The sequence below is a fragment of the Panthera leo genome, chromosome B4 (genome assembly GCF_018350215.1).
Source record: "Panthera leo isolate Ple1 chromosome B4, P.leo_Ple1_pat1.1, whole genome shotgun sequence".
Lineage (NCBI taxonomy): Eukaryota > Metazoa > Chordata > Mammalia > Carnivora > Felidae > Panthera > Panthera leo.
Genome location: NC_056685.1, coordinates 67,625,281 through 67,650,946, shown reverse-complemented (window position 1 = coordinate 67,650,946; position 25,666 = coordinate 67,625,281). Strand labels below are relative to the sequence as shown.

General features: G+C 35.0%; 1 protein-coding gene across 1 annotated transcript in view; it reads right to left on the bottom strand.

Moving 5' to 3' along the window:
• LRRK2 (leucine rich repeat kinase 2) overlaps positions 1–25,666 on the bottom strand; it is a 135,809-nt gene that overhangs the window by 74,988 nt on the left and 35,155 nt on the right. Inside the window, exons 15-20 of the mRNA XM_042946262.1 lie at positions 20,099–20,243; positions 19,392–19,531; positions 14,836–14,964; positions 14,590–14,760; positions 9,228–9,486; positions 5,493–5,681 (exon numbers count right to left, since the gene is read on the bottom strand). Of these exons, the coding sequence (XP_042802196.1) occupies positions 5,493–5,681; positions 9,228–9,486; positions 14,590–14,760; positions 14,836–14,964; positions 19,392–19,531; positions 20,099–20,243 (1,033 nt within the window). The remainder of the gene's footprint in view (positions 1–5,492; positions 5,682–9,227; positions 9,487–14,589; positions 14,761–14,835; positions 14,965–19,391; positions 19,532–20,098; positions 20,244–25,666) is intronic.

The following is a 25,666-nucleotide window of genomic DNA, read 5'->3' as shown; positions in this document are numbered from 1 at the left end:
TATGAGATCATAAATCCTATCACTCTATCTTATAAGCATAAAGAATGAATTTTAAGTTTCAAAACAAATTATAAAATCTACATATCCAAAAATCAATTTTGTAATATTTATATAAATCTTAAAATTGAAACAGATACTTCCTACTTGGTTCACTATTAAAATTTAATTTACCCTATAATTTTAATTATTTCATGCTTAAGGAACTTAATAAAATAGACTTCAAAGTTAATTACATTTTTGTATAATTATTACATTTTCATAATTATCCCACTTTATGTTTGTGAAAGTTCTATGAGCATATTGTTTATAGAAGCAACAAAGGCATTTTATAATTATTTTTATGTCAGCAATTCTAACATTTTTCTTTATTTAAAAATACATAATGAGAATTCTTCTTTCAGGCATGATGGAGTAACAGACAGCAAACCTGACAACTCTCCCCACAGACAACTAGAAACTTGGAAGAAATATTTTGAACAACTGATTTCAAACACTAGGCAACCAACAAAAGGTTCAGGCTGGTGTAGTGCTTGAAAGAAGGGAAACAAATTATATAAGCCTTACGCTCACCCTGGCTTTCTGCCTGAAGACCATTAAGGGCCACAGGCACAGGGAGAAGGAATTTAAACAAAGCCCAATGGTTTTCCTGAGATGAAGAGGTGGAGATCAATGCTCATGGAGACTAACTAAGCTGGGAGTTCTGGGCAGAGTCTTGAAAAAAGAGCTTCAGTAATTGGCAAAGGGGTTTCCAGCAGATCTGCACTATAAGAAATGTAAACAGGAGTTCTTTAAGAGGAAAAAAAGGATACTAGATGGATCAATATGGAGGGTTTAAGTCACCAAAAAATTACAATCCTTAATTTTTGTGCATTCAATAACACAGCTACATAACACAGAAAGCATAAACAGATGGAATTAAAAGAAGAATTAACAAATCCATGGTTATAATTTCAACATTTATTCATCAAATATAATAGAGAGAAAAATAAGTAAATATATAGAAGACCTAAAAAATACTACCAATTTGACCTAATTGACCCCACAATAGCGGAATACACATTCTTTTAAGTGACACATAGAACATTCACCAACACAGACCAGACGGTAGTCCAAAAATCAAGTCTCAATAAATTAAAAAGACTATAAATCATTAGATTCTCTGACCACAACAAAGTTATATATGATATCAATAACAAGGGGATATTGGAAAAGTTTCCAAATATATGGAAAACAAACAACACTCTCCTAAATAATCCATGACTCCAAAAAAATAACAAAGGAAATAAGAAAGTTTTCAACACTGAATATAAACAGAGCATACAAAAATTGTCGGATGCAGCTAACATGGTCCCCAAAAGAATTTGTATTGGTCTTAAATGTTTATACTAGAAAATAACAAAAAGGTCTAAATATCAGTGTTCTAAGCATCCACATTAAGAATCTATAAAAAGAAGAGCCAAATCAAATGAAAATAAGTAAAATAAAGGAAACAAAGATTAAAGCAGAAATCAGTAAAAAAGAAAATGGACAAATGACAGAGAAGAATCAATGAAACAAAATGCGGATTCTTTGAAAACATCAATCAAATTAATAAACTTGAGCCAATGAACATACAAAGGGAAAGACACAAATTACCAATGTCAAGATTTAAAGCATTTTGAGGTCTAGTAGAAATTGTGTTCTGTTGATTGGGGGCGGGGGCTGGTCTGTGTGATTGCAAAGGTGTACTGCAACAGCCTTTTTATCTGGGAGCCCCTGTGTCATTCAAATATCTAACTCTGAGTTGTACAAAGTGTCACATTATACTATCTGTATATTGTGCTTTCTAGGCAGATCTATATTGTGTATTTTTCGGAAATTTTTATTTAATTTCTTGGAGATCACTGTAAATGGATCAAGAAATCCAGAATAGCCTTTTTTTTTTTTTTTAATATCCATTTAAAATCTGCTCATTTAAGTGGGACCATTAGCTTGTCACCAAGCAGGACTCTTTTAAAACAAATTTAAAACTACCTGTGGCCTATATATGTTTAATCCTGATTGAAGAGGAAGCTTCTAACTCAACACAGTAACCAGTTGTAAAACCCAGACCTTTATCAGGACTCATATACAGATAGACAATAAAGTCATGCAATTTGAAAAGCAGTGTTTCATTATGAAAGAGCTCTCAAATTCCTTTTAAAGCTAATCTAATAAAAAATATGTATAAATGTTCTTGAAAAAAAGAATGAAAGATCAGGTATCTCTTACAAAGGTTAACAGGACAATAGGAGAATTATTATGAATGACATTAAATACAAGTTTGGCAACTTACGTAAAATGGACAAATTACTTGAAAGTTGCAAATTATAAAAACTGAAGCAAGAAGTAATAGAAAATCAAAATAACCATAAAGCTATTAAACTTATTAAATTTATGATAAAAATAGCCCCCCCCCCCAAAATAAATTTCCAAACCTACATAGCTTTACGGGTGAAGCCTATCAAACATTTAAGAAGGAAATAATACCTCTCTTATAAAAATTTTAAAGACAATGGTGGAGTTGGAAACACTTCCCAACTCATTTAAAAGAGGCTAGCATTACTCTCATAATTACAAGAAAACATAAAACTACAGACCAATACTCCTCACAGATGCAAAATGCTTTAACAAAATTTTAGACAATCAAATCCAATAATATATAAAAAAGGATAATGTATCATACCAGGTGAGATTTACCCCACAAATGCAAGTTTAGTTTAACATTAGAAAGTCAATCAATATAACTAGCCATATTAATAGAATAAAGGGGGAAAATATGCCCATTTCAACAGATGCAAAAAAGCATTTTCCAAAACCCATTAGTAATAAAAAGGCTCAGCAAACAATTAGTTGAAAGGAAATTCCTCTACTTGATGAAGGCTATCTATGAAAAAAAACTATAGATAATATCATACTTAATGATGAGAGACTGAATGCTTTCCCCCTAAATTTGGAAACCAGGAAACAATGCCTACTCTGAACACTTCTATTCAACATAGTACTAGAAGTCCTAGTCAATGCAATAAGACAAGAAAAACAAAAAAGACATATAGATTAGAAAGGAAGAGATCTGCCTTTATTAGCAACTGGCCTTATTGTGAACATAGAAAACTGTGGAGTCAACAACAAGCTGTTAGAAACACACGTTAAACAAGTAAGTCCACAAAATACAATATTAATATACAAAGAAATCAACTGTATTTCTCTATGCCATCAGTGAACTATTGGAAATTGGAATTCAAATACAATACTATTTACAATACCATCAGAAAATATACAATAAAAAAAATTGGTTAGAGAAACTTAAAATAATAAATGAAAATATATACATTTATATGTCAAAAGACTCATATTATTAAGATATCAATTCTCCTAGATTTATTATAGATTTATCTGAAGAAATTATTCATATGTTAATTCTATATTATGTAATATTAATAGTATATAATTAATAGGGTAATTCTACATTAAATGTATGTATTTAATTCTAATAAAAACTCCAGCACAAAATTAATTTGTTGACTCAAAATGTATATGGATATGCAACAAACCTAGAATAGTGAGAGCAATTTTGGAAAAAACAAACAAACAAAAAACACCAGAGGATTTACACTATCTGATTTCAAGACCTACCATTAAGCTAAAGTAATCAAGGCAGTATGGCATCAGCCTAAGGATGAAGACATAAATTAATCCACAGAATAAAGAATGCAGAAATAGAACTATGCTTACATGGTCAATTAAGTTGGACAAACATGCCATTAATTCAATGAAGAAATATAGTATTTTCACAAAATGATGTTTAAAAACTGGATATCCATATGTAAAAAAAAGTACCGTCAATCCTTCAGTGACATACATGAAAATTACTTAAAATGGACTATAGACTAAATGTAAAAGCTAAAGTTTTAACACTTCTATGAGGAAACACGGGAAAAATAGTCACAAATTTGACTATTTTTAAGAAAGAATATTTAAGAAATATTTCTTAAAAGGAATAAAAAACACAAACCATAAAAGAAATAACTCAAAACCTGTACTTTATCTAAATTTAAAATCTATGCTCTTTAAAAAATAACATTAATAAAATGAAAGACAAACTATGACAGGGAGAAAATATTTGCAATTTATATATTGTCAAAGGAATTCTACCTAAAATATGAAGAACTCTTTATGACACAAAGAACTCTTATAATACAATAGTAAGACAACAACCCAACTAAAAGTCAGCAAAAGTTCTGAAAAGATACTTTGCAAAAACAAATGTGAATTGTCAATAAAAACATGAAAATATTCTCAATATCTATAGTCATCAGGAAATGAAAATTAAGCCCAAATGAGTTAGGACTACACCTTCACTAGAACAGCTAAAATTAAAGTGCCTGATGATATCAAGCAGTATAGTGTGACAAAGATGTACAGCAACTAGAGAATTCATATTGCTGAAGGAAGTGTACATGGTGTAACTACTTTGGAAAACAACCAGACATAAAAGAGAACATACTGTATCATCCTATTCATATAAAACTTAAGAAAATACTAATTTAATCTATAGTGACAAAAAGATCAGTAGTTGCAGGGACCAAGGATTGGGGGATTTGTGAAAAGGCATAAAAGGAACTTTTATAGATGATAGAAATGTTGCATAATTTAATAGTGGTGATGATTGCACAGATGTACAAATTTTTCAAAACCCATGAAAACACACACTTAAAATGGGTGCATTTTATTTCATATTAATTATATATAAATAAAATTGGTTTTAAAAAATACTTGGGCCAAAAAAGAAAATACGTGGGCCAGAGATTTTGAGATTTGGGGAGAACTCTTACTGTTTGCCCTCTCAAATACCTTTATGGGTCACCCAAAGTTTTCAATCATACTGTTAATAAAAAAGCACTACACCCCATTTTTACCAAATTGCATAATGTTAAATATGTCCACCCTAGTTACTGTCATTAAATATATTGCCATGTCAATTATTTTAAGTTATTTCAGGGGAATTATTAAAATATTAAAATTACTTTATTTCCTCTAAAGGTAAAAATTTTTTAATGAAGCATTTCCTACTTGGCAAGCACTCTCCCAGACATTTTACATACATTTTTTCTAATGCTAGAAGATTTGCAACACTATCTTCAATAAGGGTGAGGAGCATACAAACCCACAAAAGGATCTTGTCAATGATGGAACATGGAATCCAATTCTAGTCTGATTCAGTGTTTTCACTACATTAGTCACAATTAACTGATCATGGTTAATATTCTAATACTTTGGAAGTGCAGATACATTTTCTTGACAGTCATTGCCTTAACTGGAATTAGTGAGCATTAACTATTTCCAATGATGAACACATGTTTCCTCAAGTTTTACAAATGAATTAAACCAGATTTTTGTCTCAGTTTCTATCGTTCAACACCAGTGCGTAAATGTTTTAAAACACAAAGGGAATATATCTTTGGGATACATACCTTCACTATCCAGGTCGTCGCTTTGACCAAACACACTGTCCACACAAGAGTCTGGAATGAAGGTCCATTCATCAAATTTATCAAGAACTTCTTCAGGAAAATTCCCATCGCTGCCTGAGGCTGCTCCTTCTTCCACAACACTTTTCATCTGATATCTGAGCACCATTCTTGCTAGGGTGGATCCTACATCTACAATAAAAAGATACACCAGCAAGTTACAAATCAACAAACATAAACACAAATCATACCAAAGTTCTTTCAAGAGAAATTTTTATTCTTCTTTCCAAAGTCACTTTGTAACCATGATATTGCATAAAAAGCAGGCAGTGAATTTAAATTTTTTAGAAATCATAAAAATTTACTCAAAGCTTTGGTGGAAGTGACAAAACTGAATATTTATGACACGAACTTGACCCGGAAAAGAGCCCGGGCTTTGAAGCCAGACAGACCTGTGCTCAAATAACAGTAACAGCACTTGCAAGTTACATAAGCTGAGTGTTAGTTTCCTCACTTGGGAAATGGAGATGACAACACAGGATTATGGAAAAGATTAAAGGAAATGGTGCAAATAAAATGTTTATTTAGCACAATGCTTAGAACACAGAAGATGCTCAATAAATGATATACTTTTTTATAAACTTTTTTACTTTTTTATAATCTTTTTACTTTTTTATAAACTTTTTACTTTTACTTTTTTATAAACTTTTTACTTTTTTACAAACTATTTGCTAAGTGATTCATTCTACTGGGAAATTTGGTGAAATTCAAAAGTTAACATCCTATTTTATTACATCTTATATTATGCTTTGTTATGAAGAAATTAGTTGGCAGAACTCTCATTGTGTTATGTACAGCCTGGAAAATCTCTTCAAATATTACTTCCATAGCTCACATGACTGACGTGTATGAGACTCAGTCAAGTAGTACCTGAAAAATGTTTTGAAGCTATAAATTCAAAATGTTCTTTACTCAGACGAACCGCTAATATAATTATGGTCATACCCTCCAATCCATCAAATTACATGATTGTATTTTTTTAATTAGGTGAGACTTATCAAAGGTAAAAAACTTCATGTAGAACAAAGAGAATACAGTGGATAGGAAATTTCCCTTTTTCCCTCTCCAGTGTCCATCAGAAATCAGAGATTTAAGTAAACAGGTTGCTGGCAGGAGACTGAAGTGATAGAACATGGGATCTAATCATATTTCATTAGTTTCCAAAGTCCCCAGAGGAAACCAAGTAATGCATTTCTGGGTTTTTCTTGTGACAGAGTCTTTTCATATTCAAACATTTATGACTACCGTATCTCACCAACATCAGTATACTAAAAACACTGCTCTGTGCTTTTTTATTTTTATTTTTTTTTACTTAATAATGCACTCTCTATCTGACCATTTGGATTTGTTAGATGTTTTTTTTTTTTTTCCTCCAATGATTGCAAAGCATTCCACTGCATGAATGTACCATGATTGATTCAAATAGTTCCTTTTGAAGGATACTTAGAATTTTTCCCCTAATCTCTGGCTATTATAAACAATATTTTATTGTGCACCTTTGCACCCCTGCATCATGGATTCCTATCAGTATGTAGCTTGTCAAAAAAGCATGGATGCGCATTTAAAATATTAATGGATATTGCCAGATTGTCCTCAAAAGAGGATAATTTGAATTCATATCAATAATGTGTGAAATGCCTATTTCCACTTATGTTTATCCACACAATTGCCAATTTCTTATTTTTGCCAATATTATGAATATTTAATTAGCCCTACTATGTGCAAAGTACTATTTAGATGCTAAAGTTACAACACTGGAAAAAAATGACATTGACTTCATGATGCATATAATCTACCAAAAGATCATAAAAAGAAAAAATACAATTATATAATGTAATAAATGCTACTACAGGTAAGAAACGAGGTGCTACAGGAATATGGAGGATGATCTTCCACACAGATTTCATATGAGCAGGAATGTTTTCTTCTAAAAAGTGATTTGGGGCTGAAGCAAAAAAAAAAAAAAAAATAGAAATGAAGAGACAGACAAGTGGACAGAAGGTAAGGCAGGAAGGTAGCTAGATTAACACTGGAAGACACATGACACATTTAGACACATTTTATGACACATTTTAGAAACCGAGGGAAGGAGAGCCTGGGTGGCTCAGTCAGTTAAGCATCTGACCCTTGATATCAGCTCAGGTCTTGATCTCAAGGTCATGAGTTCAAGCCTTGTGTTGGGCTCTACACTGGACATGAAGCCTACTTTAAAAAAAAAAAAAAAAAAAAAAGGAGAGAAACTTAGGGAAATTAGCCTGACTGGATCTTCTAGGGCCCACCAGAATGTTGGAAACCTGGAATTTGTAGAGGCACTAATAAGCATGGATGGATACTTTCTTCCAGCAGCATTTTCAGCAACCTTGGTGAAGGGAAGGGAAAAAGCAGACCACTGGACTGAACAGGAATAGGATATTGCCAGGTAAATGCACCAGAAAAATGACAGGAAAGCTAACATGTTGTTAACAAGAGAGTACTTAAGGTGAAGATCACTGTAGGGAAGGAAGCAGGCATGGAAGTTAAGTTAACAGAGGGAAATAGGGAGCTCAAACTTTAAGAACACATTAAGTGTGAGTGACTGACATCTGAAATGACAGAAATCTTAACAGAGGATGATGCTAACTTGTCATTAATATATTTAATATGTACAAAACATATATTAACTCAAAAATTTCAAGAAAATACCTTTTTAGCTGAAATATTGAAAAACTGAAAACTAAATATGTTAATATGAAGATGCAAAGTATATATGAGTGGGGCACCTGGGTGGCTCAGTCAGTTAAACGTCGGACTTCAGCCCAGGTCATGATCTCATGGTTGATGAGTTCGAGCCCCACGTCAAGCTCTGTGCTGACAGCTCAGAGCCTGCAGCCTGCTTCGGATTCTGTGTCTCCTTCTCTCTCTGCCCCTCCCCCACTTGTACTCTGTCTCTCTCTGTCTCTCAAAAATAAATAAATGTAAAAAAAATTTTTTTCAAAGTATATATGTGTATAAGTTTCTGCATATACATTTTAATGCATATGTATATGTAAGCATATAAAAATCTGGTAAGAAAATCTACATTGATAAGGGACAAAATAGTCATTTTCTTTCTTATAGTTTTTATGTGTTTTCCTATTCTTAAAATGAGCATGGATTAGTTTTATAATAAAAAAAATATATGTTTCTTTAAAAAGCAACTGGGCAGAAACATCCCACTGTCCCACTCTATCTTTATAAAACATTTGCTAGGAAACAAAGAATTAAATACAATATCACTTTCAAGCATTTCATAACCAAAAAAAAAAAAAAAAAGATATCAACAACAACAACAACAACAAAAAGATACCCAAACCTTCACAATATTTTTGGCTTAAGTTGTACCAAATTGAAATAAACCTAATGAAAATATTAGTGACTTAAAAAAAAATACTAATAGGGGCGCCTGGGTGGCTCAGTCAGTTGAGCGTCCAACTTCGGCTCAGGTCATCTCACCCTCCATGAGTTCGAGTCCCGCATCGGGCTCTGTGCTGACAGCTCAGACACTGGAGCCTGTTTCAGATTCTGTGTCTCCCTCTCTCTCTGACCCTTCCCTGTTCATGCTCTCTCTTTCTGTCTCAAAAATAAATAAACATTAAAAAAAATTTTTTTTAAATACTAATAAAAACCAGACTTGGACAAAATCGTCCTGCTAATACTCACTTGTTTCTTTTCTTAAATTAGATGTCCTATCTGGAAACAAAGGACCAAGCCATGAAGGTTCGATTTTTCCTATACAAAATCCTCCAAGGCAAATGCTATTATTGGCCAGATCCAGGGCGAGTCTCCGTAAGAGTAAGCTGATGATCTGGCTGTCACCTTTTCCAATGCTTATTGTCAGAGCTTTCCGGACATCCTGTTCACGGGAACCACCATTCAGTAACAGTTCCACCAATTTGGGACTGCTTGCTTTCTCACATACCTATTAAAGGAAAAAAGAAGGTGACCATATTAAAAGCCTGTATGTCTTCCTTTTGGTAGACATGTAAATTGAATTTGGTGTGATTTTTCTCTACACCTTCATTTAGATAGAAATAAAATAAAATAAGGCAAAACTCATCCTTGAAATAGACTAGGAAAATACAATAAAGTTAGCACCACAAATATCAGAGTAGCAGAAGCCAAATAATCTGCCACATGAGTCAGGTACTATGAAAAAGGCACCATCATATGGAGAAAAAGCTCTTAACACCTGAATTAAGAAAGCTGAGGCTTCACCAATGATACACATTGCTTACACCTTCTGGGATTCCGTCTGCTCCTTGTAAGACATCTGGGAAACTAGTACCACACACAGTAAAGGCTACCGCCCTGCCTTCATTCATGATATAGAATATCTAAACGAGAATATGAACATCATAAAACTTGTAAATGCCACATACAAAGGCTTCTGGCTTTCCAGCACAAGACCCTGAATTTCCACAAAGAAATTTCTTACCTGTTTTCTACCTTCCCCTGAATACTATTTTCAGAGCATGTGCTCAAGGTAGGTTCGCATGCTGGGTGCTACAAAAACTACAGTGACCACAGTAAGCAGAGGGAAGGCTTAGCAACCTACAGCATACTGGCCTACACAGAAGCAGCTTCTAAAAGGTGAAGGAATGATGGTCTGCTAACAAGAAGATCAAAGTAATAACTAATAGAAATATTGTATGTCAGGAGCTGTGCTAAATTCTGTATACACTTGATTTCTAATCCTTATTAAAAACCCTTTGTCAGGGGCGCCGGGGGGCTCAGTCAGTTTAGCATCTGATTTCAGCTCAGGTCATGATCTCATGGTTCATGGGTTTGAGCCCCATTTTGGACTCTGTGCTCACAGCTCAGCCTGGATCCTGTTTCAGATTCTGTGTCTCCCTCTCTCTCTGCTCTGTCTCTCTCTCAAAATAAACATTAAAAAAAAAGTCTATGTCATAAAAATTATTATCCCCATTTTACAGATAAATATTTAGAAAAAGTATGTGATTTTTCCAAACCTATTAGAGGTAGTCAACAAGAGACTTGGATTTCAAGTCAAGCCTATGCTCCTTTCACTGCCCACAATTAAGAATTTTTTTTCTTTTCTTTTTTCTTTTCTCTTCTTTTTTTCTTTTCTCCTTTCTTTTCTTTCTTTTCAAGACAAGACCCTATGATTTAAGGTACCAGGTGAGGGGAAGGAGACTGGGGGAAATTCCTGAATTCTCTAGAATTAATGTATGTTCAAGAGATTTGAGGGGATCATTCTGTGGTTTCATGGCACCAACTCAATGCCCACCAGTCTCCAGGTTACCTACCTTCAACCCAATCTCCCCAGAGCCACTATCATACCTTTCTACTTTAGATATGAGCAGGTCACTGCCCGGAAATCTTCTAAACCCCTCTGCTCTAAGACATTCCCCCAAACACAACATGAAGTTTTCCTAAAACTTCATTACCTTCATTTATACTATTTCTACTGCCCTAAATATCTAATTCTACTCTGCATCCAGCAAAAAGATGTTCATTCCTTTTTTTTTTTTTTTTTTTGAGAGAGAGAGAGAGAGAGAGAGAGAGAGAGAGAGAGAGAGAGACAGTGTGAATGGGAGAGAAAGAATCTCAAGCAGGCTCCAGGCTCAGTGCAGAGCCCAATGCAGGGCTCAATCCCATGACCCAGGGATCATTACCTGAGCCAAAACCAAGACGTGGACGCTCAACTCACTGAGCCACTCAGGCACCCCAAAAGATGTTCATTCTTGAAGGAACAGCTTCATAATCTCTTGTACGGTAAGTCCTTGCTACTAAGCTCCCAAGCCACACACACTCTTCCTCCTCCAGACTCCTGTCCCATTTGCTTACACAAAGCACGTAGCACACTAAACCAAAAACGCCTATCAGTTTTAAAACTAGAATGAAAGGTTTGGATGCTATTGCAATTCAATTTGTACCTCCATAGCCTAGTACAATGCCTAGGAAATATATTTCATTTAACTAACAAATCACTAATATCCTATTTAAAAGCCCACAGGAAATTTAAAAGGAGTGGGAGGAAGGAAGACGGAGGGACAGAGGGGCCAAAAAACTCAATCACAAATGCCCTCTCTGTGGCCTAGCAAATTTTTTATGTCTAAATTGGCACTTACTGCCTACCTCATATTAAAATGATTTACATTTTATCCTCTCTCCTTTCCCAATACACACTTAGAAAGAAACCATCCAGAAACAGGAAAACCCTTGTATATTCTTTACTACTTATCTAGCACTGTGCCCTCCACCTAGAAATTGCTCAATACGCTTTTAAAGAGTATTTTCCTTGAGGGCCCAAAAGATCCCAGCTGACTTTAGGTACATGGGGATGAAGCCAGAGATGTATAAGAAAGTGTATCAGACAAAAGACAAGTTGGTTGAGTGTCCAACTCTTGGTTTCAGCTCAGGTCATGATCTCGTGGTTCATGAGTTTAAGCCCCATGTCAGGCTCTGTGCTGACAGCTTGGAGCCTGCGTGGGATCCTCTGTCTCCCTGCTCATGCTCTGTCTCTCTCCCAAAATAAACAAACTTTTTAAAACTGTATAATTTACTATCTTTTGCAATCTTCTCTCTCATCTTCAAATATATCAATAATGCAGCCCATGATCAAAACCAAATATTTTAGACTAGCCTTTGAGAATCAGTGAGCAACTTTCCCTACTCCCCTCCCTATCACCACCACTACCAAGAATCTATGGTATAGACGAGATTAAAGCATGCATTTGGGAAGCCGACTTTCCACCACTTACCAGGAGAGTGTCCTTAGGCAAGTTACTTAACCTCTCTGTGCCTCAATTCCTTCCCTGTAAAATGGGAATAATACTAGAACCCACTTCTAAGGTTGTTGCAAGGGTTAAACTGTGTAAAGGACTCAGAGCAGTGCCCAGGTGGTAATGAATACCACAACAGTTCATTATTACTTTTATTCAGACTTCATCACAGTTGTTCTTCCCACCATGATCTGATGGTTTTCATCTTTGGATCTCTATCCATGTATTTTCATGCCCAGTATCAGTCTTCCATATTCTTCTATATGAATCATGTATATTACATCATTAAATTCTCCTCAGAAAGCCTAACAAGATTAACTCCATCTTTGCTCTGAATAGTCCTTAATTAAACAGCATTGGTACATAAATAGTGATTACCTCATTTTACACTAGTATCTAAAATAATGTATGTTCAATCTATCCACAAAATTTAATCAATATCTTTAGAGGCAAATAATCTCTGACAAGTATGATAAATTCTTTAAATTTAACACACCCATGGATGCAAAAATCTGATTTTGCTTAAAAATATATAAATAAGTGCTTAAATCCAAAAGAATGCAAGAAGAAGAATAAAATAAAAAGCTCCTATACAAAGATTTAGGTAAATTGAGAGAAGAGCAGGAAGCATTTCCTGTCAGAGATTTAAAATTATTACACTCGGGTGCTTTGGGTACACTGTTTCCCTAAAAAAAATTTGAAGGGGAAATTTCTTTTCAGTTCCTTGGCATATTCCAGTAATATTAGTGCAAAGATGTGCAGATCACACAAAAGATACACAATAAAAATGTATTATTGAGGGAAATAATTTAATTACTTTTAATAATAGAGAAGCAATTATTTTTAAGGTGGCTTTCTTAAATGAAATTTGACTAAATGTAAGCAATTTGATTATTTATTTGGTCTTAATGTACACATTAATTGTGCATGAAAATAAGTTACAGGTTCAGTTTCTTTTTATGTAGAGTACTAATTAGTACTAACTTAATTTACAGTTGACAAATTGAATTGAATCCATAGGCAAGTGGGAAATTAAATAAAGTAAGGCTTTTAAAGTAAATTACTGGAAAATACAGTACTCTGTTGGTTATTTAATAATGTACATTAAATCACTGTATAATTGCTTTGTTAGAAATATTATTAATTTCTAGAAAATATACATGGTGCTACCCAAATGCTATTATAAACTGAAATTTATGCAATGACAACCCTGAAATAACATGTAATGCACTTTAATAAATACTTACTAAATTCACACTGTATGTAAAGCAATGAGTTAGTTATTCTAAATGGCATAAAGATGAACACTGTACATTTCCACTTTCATACAACTAACAAAATATAAAAGATATATTGTGTATATCACATATATTGTCATGGACTCAACAGAAGTAAATCTTTTATTTTGTATGGAGGTCAGGGGTGCAGGGAGGGCTTTATTGAGGAAAGGGCATTTGGGTCGGATTTTGAAGGTAAAGTAGAACATTTAGATAGAGGTGCTTGCCCAGTGCATGAGTGAAGGGAGGGAAGGAAGGCAAGACCACAGTGCTACACAACCAAGGGGGTGGTCAATGGCAGGGGATGCCAACGTGAACAGTGTCCCCAAGGGGGTGTAGTACACCGCCTGCATGGCCACATGCAGTACAACTGAGGAGAGAATTTGCTATCAGAGAAACTGAAAATAGAGAGAAAACGGTTGAAAGATTACCAAACCGAACCGTATGTTGTGTGGAGTGTGCCTGGAAAAGAATTTGGACAGAGATGCATTGTAGGAGACACATTTGGAAATTTATTAACAATATAACAAGGTAGGTAAACAAGTAAAATGAAGGATTATATTGGGGCACCTGGGTGGCTCAGTCGGTTAAGCGACCGACTTCGGCTCAGGTCATGATCTCGCGGCCCGTGAGTTTGAGCCCCGCATCGGGCTCTGGGCTGATGGCTCAGAGCCTGGAGCCTGTTTCAGATTCTGTGTCTCCCTCTCTCTCTCTCTGACCCTCCCCCGTTCATGCTCTGTCTCTGTCTCAAAAATAAATAAACGTTAAAAAAAAAAATTAAAAAAAAAAAAAACAAAAAACGAAGGATTATACCGGATATGCCTAAAGGACCCTATTACCTCTGAAATTCTGTGAATCTAAATTCCTACTACAAATCACAAGCAATTGTGAAATAAACTGGTGAATTCTGCAGTAAAGAATAACAGGATGTAAGCAAGAGCTGTACAATGGTAGAGTCAAATAACAGAGAAAGACCAAAGTTAGGCCTTGAATATTTACCTGACAAATTAAAGAAGTTGCCTCCTTTGTTCGATTGGCGTCTGCTCCCAACAGAAGCAAGCATTCAACCATGATACTGTTATTCTGATCACATGCTTTCTCTAACATCACGCTTTTTAACTCATCGTCCATAGCTAATTTTGCAAAGCACTTGCAACAAAGGTTTAGAAACTAAAAAGAATGGAAACGAGGATTAGAGTGAGCTAAATCCATTAACAGTTAGCATACAGGTGAGAAACACTGTACCTGTTGATCCTTTTGTTCCATGATACTGGAAGACATCTGATGGAATATCACCGAATCAAAGGAATGATGCACCAGCAGGTTGGAAAAAGACACTGACAATTCCAGTATTGTTAAGATTGTCTGAAATCCCTGAAAGTGGGACCAAAATAATAACATAAGCAATTCTGGGCCAAAAGAATAAAAAATAAATAGTATAAAACAGATAATTTGTATGTGATAACTAGATAGTATTTATTGGGTTTGTACTTAAAAGCTATAAATCTTGGAACATTCCCATAAGCAAACCTTCCTCTCTCATTACTAAGAAATACAGCAGGCACACAGAGAATAAAATGCAAGCTAACAAGCCATTGTCTAGCAAGGCAGAAAAAATACTTAATGAATTAAAAATAAGCCATACTCACAGGATGAAAGCAAGATATTAATTAATATTAGAAGAGCTGAATAAGCAGAGCAACATACCCAAATCAGCCAGCAAAGTGTATTTCTTATTACAAGACTACAGATTAGGTTCTCTAGATAGCCTAGCATTTCGCTAACATTTTGGTGCCTTCTTGTGAAATTTCAGCTGCAAAAGATGAATATGAGCTCCTAGATTTCATTCATGTTGAATATAGTTGAGAAAAGCTCTAAAGGCAGTCTGAGGTTTACACCTCTGTAGCAAATTATTTATAAAGAACTAGTCAGTCACATCATTACTTTTCAGAACCACCTCGAGCATATTCCTAAGAGTTGTCTGGGCTCTCCACACATGAGAGAGTTTCAGGAAAGAATGAGCTTTGGAATTTACTATTATTTAGCTTGGGTAAACTCATCAAAGATCAATTTAACCTAAAAAAATTTTATTATCTTTCAATATAATATATTAATGAAATTGCCTAACAGTTACTATTTTGTGGTTTTAAGATGCTGAATTTCGACAAATACTAACATTTGATAAGAGAAGTAGTCTTAATTTTTGCAGGTCTGAGGGACATGTGGTCCACCCACCACTATACTAGAGGTCCCTGCAAATTCAAATGAATGCACCAGAAAAGCAAGTAATACAAATGTGCAGAAGGCACATAATTCAAAATAAAAACTTATAAACAATGAACTGACCAAATAAAATATGTTGACAAGCCAAATTTAGCTGACTGGTCAGTAGTTGAAAACCTCTACTACAGAGATCCTAATGTTTACACCTTTATGTATTAATACTGAGTAAACTGAGAGCTCTATAGCTGTACAGATTTATCTCCTTTTTCTAGGATTACTTTTAATCACTTCTGGCTTGGCTTTAGTCATCCTTGCCTGAGGCACATTATAAAAATCAGATTTATATAGCACATTGTTGTTTTTAATCTAAGAATGCTGCATGTTCAGCACTTTATAATTAAAAACTTTACATACATTATCTCATTTACTAGTAATGTCTGCGACAAGGTTATAGCCTAGGTTTTTTTTTTTTTTATTCCTGGTCAATTCTGTCATTTATGAAAACATTTGTTGAGTGTGGTTTATGAAAGCTGCAAATTCCATTACCAAAACAAAACAAATGAATGAACAAACAAAAAAACACAACCAAAGCAGAAACTCTTAAAGAGACTACTTGTTTTGCTAACATTAAAAAAAATTTTTTTTTAACTCAAAGCAAAGTGGATATGGAAGGAACCTACCTCAACATAATAAAAGCTATATATGACAAACCCACAGCTAACATCATACTCAATGGTGAAAAGCTGAAAGCTTTTCCTCTAAGATCAGGACAAGGATGCTCACTTTCACCACTTTTGTTCAACATAGTATTAAAAATCCTAGTCACCACAATTAGACAAGAAAAAGAAATAAAAGGCATCCAAGTTAGAAAGGAAGAATTTAAGCTGTCATTACTTGCAGATCATTTGATATTATACATAGAAAACCCTAAAGACACCACCAGAAAACCATTAGAACTAATAAATGAATTCAGTAAAGTTGTAGGACACAAATTAAAATACACAAATTGATTATATGTCTAGACACTAATTATGAGTTATCAGAAAGAGTAATTAAGAAATGAATCCTATTTATATTTATATCAAAAAGAATAAGACACTTAAAAATAAATTTAACCAAAAAGATGAAAGACCTTTGCACTGAAAACTATAAAACGCTGATGAAAGAAATTGAGGACAACACAAATAAATGGAAAGATACCCCATACTCATAGAATGGAATAATCGATATTGTCAAAATATCCATACTGGCCTAAGCAATCTACAGCTTTAATGCATTCCCCATGAAAATACCAATGGCATTTTTCACAGAACTAGAACAAAGAACTCTAAAATTTGTATAGAACCACAGAAGACCTTGAATAGCCAAAGCAGTCTTGAGATAGAAAAATTAAGTTGAAGGTATCACACCCCCTGACTTCAAACTATACTACAAAGCTACAGTAATCAAAACAGTATGGTACTGGGATGAAAGCAGACACATAGATCATTAATATACAACAGAGAGCCCAGAAATAAACCCATGTATATATGATCAATTAATTAACCAATAACACACAATGGGGAAAAGACAGTCTCTTCAATAAATGGTGTTGGGAAAACTGGACCAGCTTACATGCAAAAGAATGAAACTGGATCACTATCTTACACCACATACGAAATGAATTCAAAATAGATTAAAGACTTCAATGCAAGACCTGAAACCATAAAACACAAGCAGTAAACTCTTTGACATCAGCTTTAGCAATACTTTTTTGGACCATACTCTTCAGGGAAGGGCAACAAAAGCTATAATAAACAAATGAGACTGCATCAAACCAAACAGCTTCTGCACAGCTAGGGAAGCCATCAACAAAATGAAAATATAATCTAATGAATGGGAGAAGATATGCGTAAATCATACATCCAATATGGGGTTAATGTCCAAAATATATAAAGAACTTATACAACTTAAAACCAAAAAGACAAACAACCCAATTAAAACATGAGCAGAGGACTTGAATAGACATCTTTCCAAAGAAGACAGACATGTGGTCAATGTCTGTTGATGCTGATCTGTTCAACATCACTAATTATCAGGGAAACACAAATGAAAACTATAATGAGATATCACCTCATACCTATCAGATTGGCTATTATCAACAGACAAAAAATAAAATGTTGTTAAATATGCAGAGAAATGTGAACCCTTGTACACTGTTGACGAGAATGTAAATTAGGGTGACCACTATAGAGAACAGTAGGGAGGTTCCTCAAAATATTAAAGATACCCATATCATATGACCCAGCAATTCCACTCTTGGGTATTTACCCGAAGAAAATAAAAACATCAATTCAAAGAGATATATGCATCCCTATGTTCATTTCTGCATTAGTTATAATAGCCAATATGAGAACCTAAGTGTCCATCGATGGACAAATGTATCGATAAAGAAGATGGGGTACACACATATACACAAAATTGAACACTACTCAAACATAAAAGGAATGAAATCTTGCCATTTACAACAACATAGATGGACCTAGAGGGTATTATGCTAAGTGGAACAAGTCAAACAGAAAAAGACAAATACCATATGATTTCACTTATACGTGGAATCTAAAAACCAAAACAAATGAACAAAAAATGCAAAACAGAAACAGACTCATAGATAAAAGGGAAAAACTGTCGGTATCATAGTGGGGAGAGGTTGGGGGCAGGTGAAATAGGTCAAGGGGATTATGAGGTACACACTTCCAGTAATAAAATAAATAAGTCATGGGGATATAACATATAGCATGGTGAATATAGTCAATAATTTTATAGTAACTTTATATGATGATAAATGGTAGCTAGATTTAAATTGGAGATCATTTTGTAATATATAAAAATACCAAATCACTATGCAAAATTAATAGGATAATGTATGTCAGGGCGCCTGGGTGGCTCAGTCAGTTGAGCACCTGACTTCGGCTCAGGTCATGATCTCTCCCTTTCAAAAATAAATAAACATTAACAAAAAAATAGGATATTGTATGTCAATTATATTTCAATAAAAATAAATATGTGATAGGAAAAAAATCTGAGCCAATTTCTTTCTTAATCTCCCCTAAGTCAACATCTTTCATTCTTAATAAGGAACACTTATTATATGTCACATGTGACATGTTGTTTGATGAAAAATACTTAAAATATTTTACTGCAAGAAAAAAAAAATATCAAGGAGAAAAACTACTAGAGGTAAGCATCCCATAATAAAACATTGAGAATGACAAACCTTGAAAAATTATAACTTCTATTTACCTAAAATCTAAACAAGTAAAGCTCAGCTGACTGGACTTTCTCTAGCACATTCTCTGCCCTTTCATGAAAAAGACAAATGGCAAATAAATATGCTGATTTTAGAGATTTAATAATGAATCACAGGATCTCTGCAATTCAATCCAATTCTCTTCACCTATAATTAAAATACTACAAAATGATAAATAGGTTTCAATTAACTAGACTATCTCCATTAATGCAAAGTGGGAATTGTACCAGCTGCTCTGAAAGAGAAATCTTCACAAGATCCCAAATTCCTTTCAAGATAATACACATACTTTAATCTGTACTTCAGCCATATCCTTAAATCGTTGTAAACTGGAAACCAGAATTTTTGCCAGCAGATGCCCAGTTCCTATGCATAAATTCTTCTTTGTAATCAAGCATCCTATAAGACCTAAACCCAGACATTGAATTTCTAGAAAAATAAAAGAAAAAAAATAATAAAATTAGTGGTTTTAAATCTCAAAACTAAAGAAAAAATTTGAAGACACCCAGCCAATAGCTAAAGGCTTATACAAAATCTATCCTAAATCCTGGGGTGCCTGGCTCAGTCAGTTAAGCATCCAACTCTTGATTTTGGCTCAGGTCATGATCTCACCCACAAGATCGAACCCTGCATAAGGCTCTGCACTGACTCTGCACTGACAGCAGGGAGCCTGCTTGGGATGCTCTCTGCCCCTCACCCGCTCGCCCCTCCCTGCCGTTCCAAAATAAATAAATAAACATTAAAAAAAATCTATCCTAAGAGTGCCTGGGTGGCTCAGTCAGTTAAGCATCCAACTTCGGCTCAGGTCATGACCTTGTGGTCCATGGGTTCGAGCCCTGCATCGGGCTCTGTGCTGACAACTTGAAGCCTGGAGCCTGCTTTGGATTCTGTGTCTCCCTCTCTCTCTGTCTGTCTCTCTGTCTCTCTCTCTCAAAAATAAATAAATAAAGCCATTAAAAAAATCTATCCTAAATCCTGACTTCAAATGGTACCAACCTTGGTCATCTGGATACATCTGAAGTGTGTGAAGTACCGAATCAATAGCACCTTCCAGGGATAATACTTGTAATGCATCAGGAAAATGTGCTAAGGAAGAAATTACTTTCAATCCACATTTCTGAATCCCAGGATTTCCAATGAACTGAAATCAAAAGGACAATTGATATTTGCTATTTAAAATGAATTATTAATACTTACTTCAGTTAAAGCCAGATACAGACTGACAAAATACAAACTAGTCCAAATAAAGATTATTACCTTTGATTTTGCCTTACATTACTAATTACTTTTTAATTATGATTAAGGATAAGAGCTACCATTTTAATACTGAGTACCTCTTCTGTGCCACACAGCATGCTAAGTACTTTACATGCATTTTCTTTTCACACGAACCTAAAGTCCATACTAATATCACTCCCAATAGCAGATGAGTTTACTGGGGGTTAGAGGGGTTGCATATTCCTAAAGTCACACAGATTGTACATTGCTGAGATGAGACCAAATCAGGGATCTTGGAGCCCTTCGCCTGTATACTGTGTATTTAGCCAGTAAAATGCAATACTGACACTCACCTACAGAAAATACTAATCGAGAATCTACTCTTTAAGTGTTTTATATGTCATGTCTCATTTTTACCCCTCAACAGCCTCATGTGATACATTCACCAAATTTCAAAGATATGGGAACATGAAGAGCTCAAATCACAAAGCTAGTATGTGTCAGGTCTAGGACTTTAATATAAATGTGTCTCCCTTAAAAACTCAGGAGCCAAAAACAAAAACAAAAACAAAAACAAAAAAGAAGAAGAGGAAGAAGAAAAAGAAAAGAAAGCACAGGAGGTTAATCACTACCTCTTCCAACTTTTTAATCTCAACTCTTCCAGATGATTTGACATCATTTACAGGTATCCTAATACAGGCCACTTCTTTTTCCAAACTATCCTACTTATTAACTAAGAAGAAACAGTCAATACACTTTCCAACCATGGACAATCACAGTTACACCTTCTCTCTTAAAAGCCCGTGACATATAGCTAACTCTTATATGGGATGGGCCATCTCTGCTTTTCCATAATGTTTTCCATGATATGAATGCCCACCTAATAGCTTTCCTTTCAAAAATTACAATGCTATCCTTCACAGCACTTTTGTTTACACAGACACTGGTTTCATGGTATCTCTACTCCAAATGTGTGATTGGCACTACTGTGGGTATACACCACGGAGCTGAGAGTTTCAAGTCAGATCTCAAGCTCTGTTACAGCTTTTTCAACCAAAACCATCTACCCTCCAATCTTTCTCATTTCCAACTGTCAACGAACAGACTTTCATTCCTTTCCAATCTAGTCCTCCAATGCTTCTCAATTGTCCTTATTCAGCATCTTTTTTCTTTATAGGGTATGAGGAGAAGCATCATTTTGTCATCCTGTGCCTTTCTCTTCCACCCTAATTGCTCAGCTTGGACATCAGTTCACCTATCATTTCAACAACACACTCATATGCTTGCCCCGCTTCATACTCTTTCCTGTCATTGTTTCCATCTTACCAACTCTCTGGGTAGCAATTTGGAGCCAGTTAAATTTAGGTTTAAATTCTGCCTCTTTTCACTTAATAGTTCCATTAAAAATTAATGAAATAACATTTACTCAGAAGTGGTATTTACTCAGAAGGTATTATTCAAGAAATGAAAAGAAATTCAAAGTAGTTCAAAGTGAAGCTGGAGGGATGGCTCATGTGTCTCTGCCTCCTCACCTTAAACTGATCCTAAAAATCGAGGGTTGTTATGAGGATGAAATGAGATGACTCACTGTCTGTGCAACAAACCCTGAGTGATGGCCACGGTTCAGGCCTTGGGATAACCACCCTCCTCATAGATGAAAAACTTCTAACAGGAGACAGAATGTCCCTTAATTGGTCTTCCATTCCATCAAGCTACCATTTCTCCTACATTTCTAAACTTATTAATAGAAACATCTACACCCACTATCTCCACATTCTCCCTACCCCTTAATTTCATATAATCAGACTTCTGTCCTTACCACTCTGAATTAAAACCATTCAGAGAAAAAAGTCCTTTAACAACCAAACTGCTACTTTTTCCTCCCTTGATTTCCATGACATGGTACACCCCTAATTATTCTCAAACTTTAAAACCATTCATTTGCCCATCTCCTTTACAATCTCTTCTTTCAATGTCAAACTTTGTCCAAAGTTCTTTTCTTAAAACCCTTCTATTTTAGATGGGACTTCGTACACTAACATGGTTCATGTCACCGTAACAATAGCGACAACCACAACAATAATGCCAAAATCTATGCAGCACTCGCTATGTGCCAGAGATCCTTTTAAGCACTTCTTATATATTAACCCATGTAATCCTCATAATAACCCTATAATGTAGAAACACCATGATTAGCCCTATGTCATTGATGAAAAAAACTGAGACTCGGAATCCTTTAAGCAGATAACTCAGAGCACAAGTTTCAAGTCTCTTAAGCTCTAAGCCCACATTACTCTATGCTTGACGCTAGTATCTTAAACTCGGATGTTCAAAGCTAAAAGTTTATTAACTTATCAGGAAAACAGAAAAAGGAAAATGTTAGATTGTAGACTGTCTGAACTTTCTGTGTGATGAATAGTACCACCATTCCTACTTCCTAGGCAGGGCCAGCCTCCTGTGTACGCACCTGCGCAGCCATAGTTCTCTGTGCTTCCAAGGGCCCCACACTCGGTATAATGCTCTGCTACCACCGTCTTGAAAGTCTTAGTTTTTAAGCAAGGAGTCCTGCATTTTCATTTTGTTCTGGGCCCCACAAATCAGGTAGCCAGTCCTAACCTCAAAATGCATCATAGGCTTATTTTTTTATGCTAAAAATTAAATCAAAAAGATATTTATAAAGCATACATATTTGTTCTTAATACCATCCCTCTAACAAGTTTCTACTCAACTATTGGTTCTGCTACCTTAAACTCCTCTAATCTTGAACTATTTATTTCAGGTACAGTTGGATGATGACTAACGACTCCCTTACATCAGGAAACCTGTGATTGGTCCATGCAAAGAGAATGACAGCTTCACATTATTACATACGATGGAGCGCAGATAAACTGTTGGATAATTTAAAATAGTGGTATTTGACTTCTGACCGATTTGTAAATTTGAAAATATTTATACAGGGGCACCTGGGTGGCTCAGTCAGTTAGGCTTCCAACTATTGATTTCAGCTCAGGTCATGATCTCACAGTTCGTGAGACCAAGCCCCACACTGTTAGCCCAGAGCCTGCTTGGGATTCTCTCTTTCTCTCCCTCTCTCTCTCTGCCTCTCCCCACCCCCCCACCAAATAAACTTATAAAAGTATGTTACATGTATATATTTATATTTACAAGCCTACACTAGTCTTTTCTTTCAGTTATCAAATGTTCTGTCTTGAAAATAGTGATATAAGGTATTGCTGTTCAAATGGAAATTAAAATCAGTTTACTAGTTTATACTTAGCAATGTTATCCGAATGAAATTTTTGGAAATGCCAGTGGAAGGACACATACAGATGTTAAACAGAAACATCTTATTGCCTATGCCCCACAATTTTCCAAGTTTTTCAGAAAATACATAAATAATTAAAATGGTTTCCTCAATGAGCTAGCTAGCCAGCTCAAGTCACCTGGTTCAAAAATAGTCTCTTTCCTAGCTGCCAGCTACGTCAACTGCAATTCAAGAAAACTTCCCAGAAAAAATAAAAATATGGAATGTATAGCTAAAAAGAAGACACCGTAGTCCAGGACTAAAATTAAGATACAACGTAATAAAATATCTGGATTTCAAGAAAAAGAATCCTTTGGTATCCAGGTGAAAATATCACTCATTTTAAAGTGAGAAAAAAAAATCAAGCTGGTTTTAGACTTTTCCCCTAAAACATTCAGCACTAAAAGACAGTGAAATGCCTACAAGTTTTTAAAGAAAATGAACCCCAATATTTTACACCCAACCAAACTGTTTTTTCAAGAGTTCAAATATAAAGCATTTGAACAACAGATTTGAACTTCAGTCTGAATGTTACTGGAGTTTTATATATATCCAAACATAAATTCACTTTAATAAATACTTTCCAGGGCTCCTGGGTGGCTTAGTCGGTTAAGTGTCCAACTTCAGCTCAGGTCATGATCTCCTGGTTCATGGGTTCCAGCCCCACACTGGGCTCTCTGCTGTCAGTGCAAAGCCTACTTCGGATCCTCTGCCCCCCTCTCCCTCCCTCTGCCCCTCCCCTGCTCTTGCTCTCTCTCTTTCTCAAAAATAAAAAAATAAAAACATTAAAACATTAAAAAAATAAAAACAAATAAATAAATAAATACTTTCAATAGTCTTTGCATTGTAACCTTAGTTGAATCTCAAATTCTATCTAATTGGGAATTCTGCTTTCCAAGAATAGACTTACTTTTAAAGGTGATTCGTTTCAGGTGTCTGCGAACGAATTTGTCTGGAACAAATACTTATGTTCCTCTTTTAGAGTATTTTTTTTTCCTCAAAAGTGGTGAGGTATTAGGGGAATAACTTTTAGGAATTAAAAACAGGGGAGGTTTTTAAAACTAAAACACTGTCACTTCTATTTCCCCCTGACCTTAACTCCCTGCCTCCAAATGACAGTCGCTGTTTAGTGAGATGCCTTGTCATTGCTCAGCTGTTGAAATGGCGGAACACATAGGGGAGGCAGTGGTAGGCTTCTCAACCACTGCTTCTGGAAGTAGCAAGCAAAAGAAAGGAAGACCTGGGAGCTGAGTGCTTTTCTTGGCATCACGGTATTTACTGACAGGGTGGGGTCTCCTGATCGCTGACTCCTTCTACTATATCACACTTATAGTCAATAACTTTAGAAAAGATGGGCTACCCAGAATCACAGTTACCTGTAAAGTCGTTCTGGTACCTCTTGCTTCTCACCAACATATACCATGAATAAAATTAACCACCCCCTCCTCTACACGCCTATTGTCCATGAAGCCAGTATAGTTCGTAAGTCCCAATGCAGAACATGTGGTTTATGCATGGCTGTTGTTATTCCCCTCACCCAACTGTAAGATCCAAGACAGAAGGGCACAAATCATGTTCATTTTTGTCTTCCCAGTGCCTAACACAGTTCCTTCCACATACTTGTTTTCATCAAATATTTCTGGAATTGAATTCAAGCCATTATATTGCTATACTCAAAAATCATACTAAGGTTTCAGTACAAATGACTCAAATATATCATAGACAATTACATTATAAAGTTCAGTTTAAATTGAATTGTTAAAGGAGATCTCTCTACAGGCTATTCTGATTTATGACATTTTTCAAAGTATACTAAATCACAAGGAATCATTTCCATTAATCACCTTGACTGCTCTCTTCCTCTCATGAAAACATTAACTCTAATCATTCTTTACATCTTTACTCTTGTATCTTTTATAAAGACCAATTCATCTTACATTAAGCCTCCAAACCATCTTAATTCCATCAATTCCTTTTGCATTTCACAATGTAAATTTAATTCCCTGCTTTTTTCATACTTAGTATGATTGTTGATTATAGTA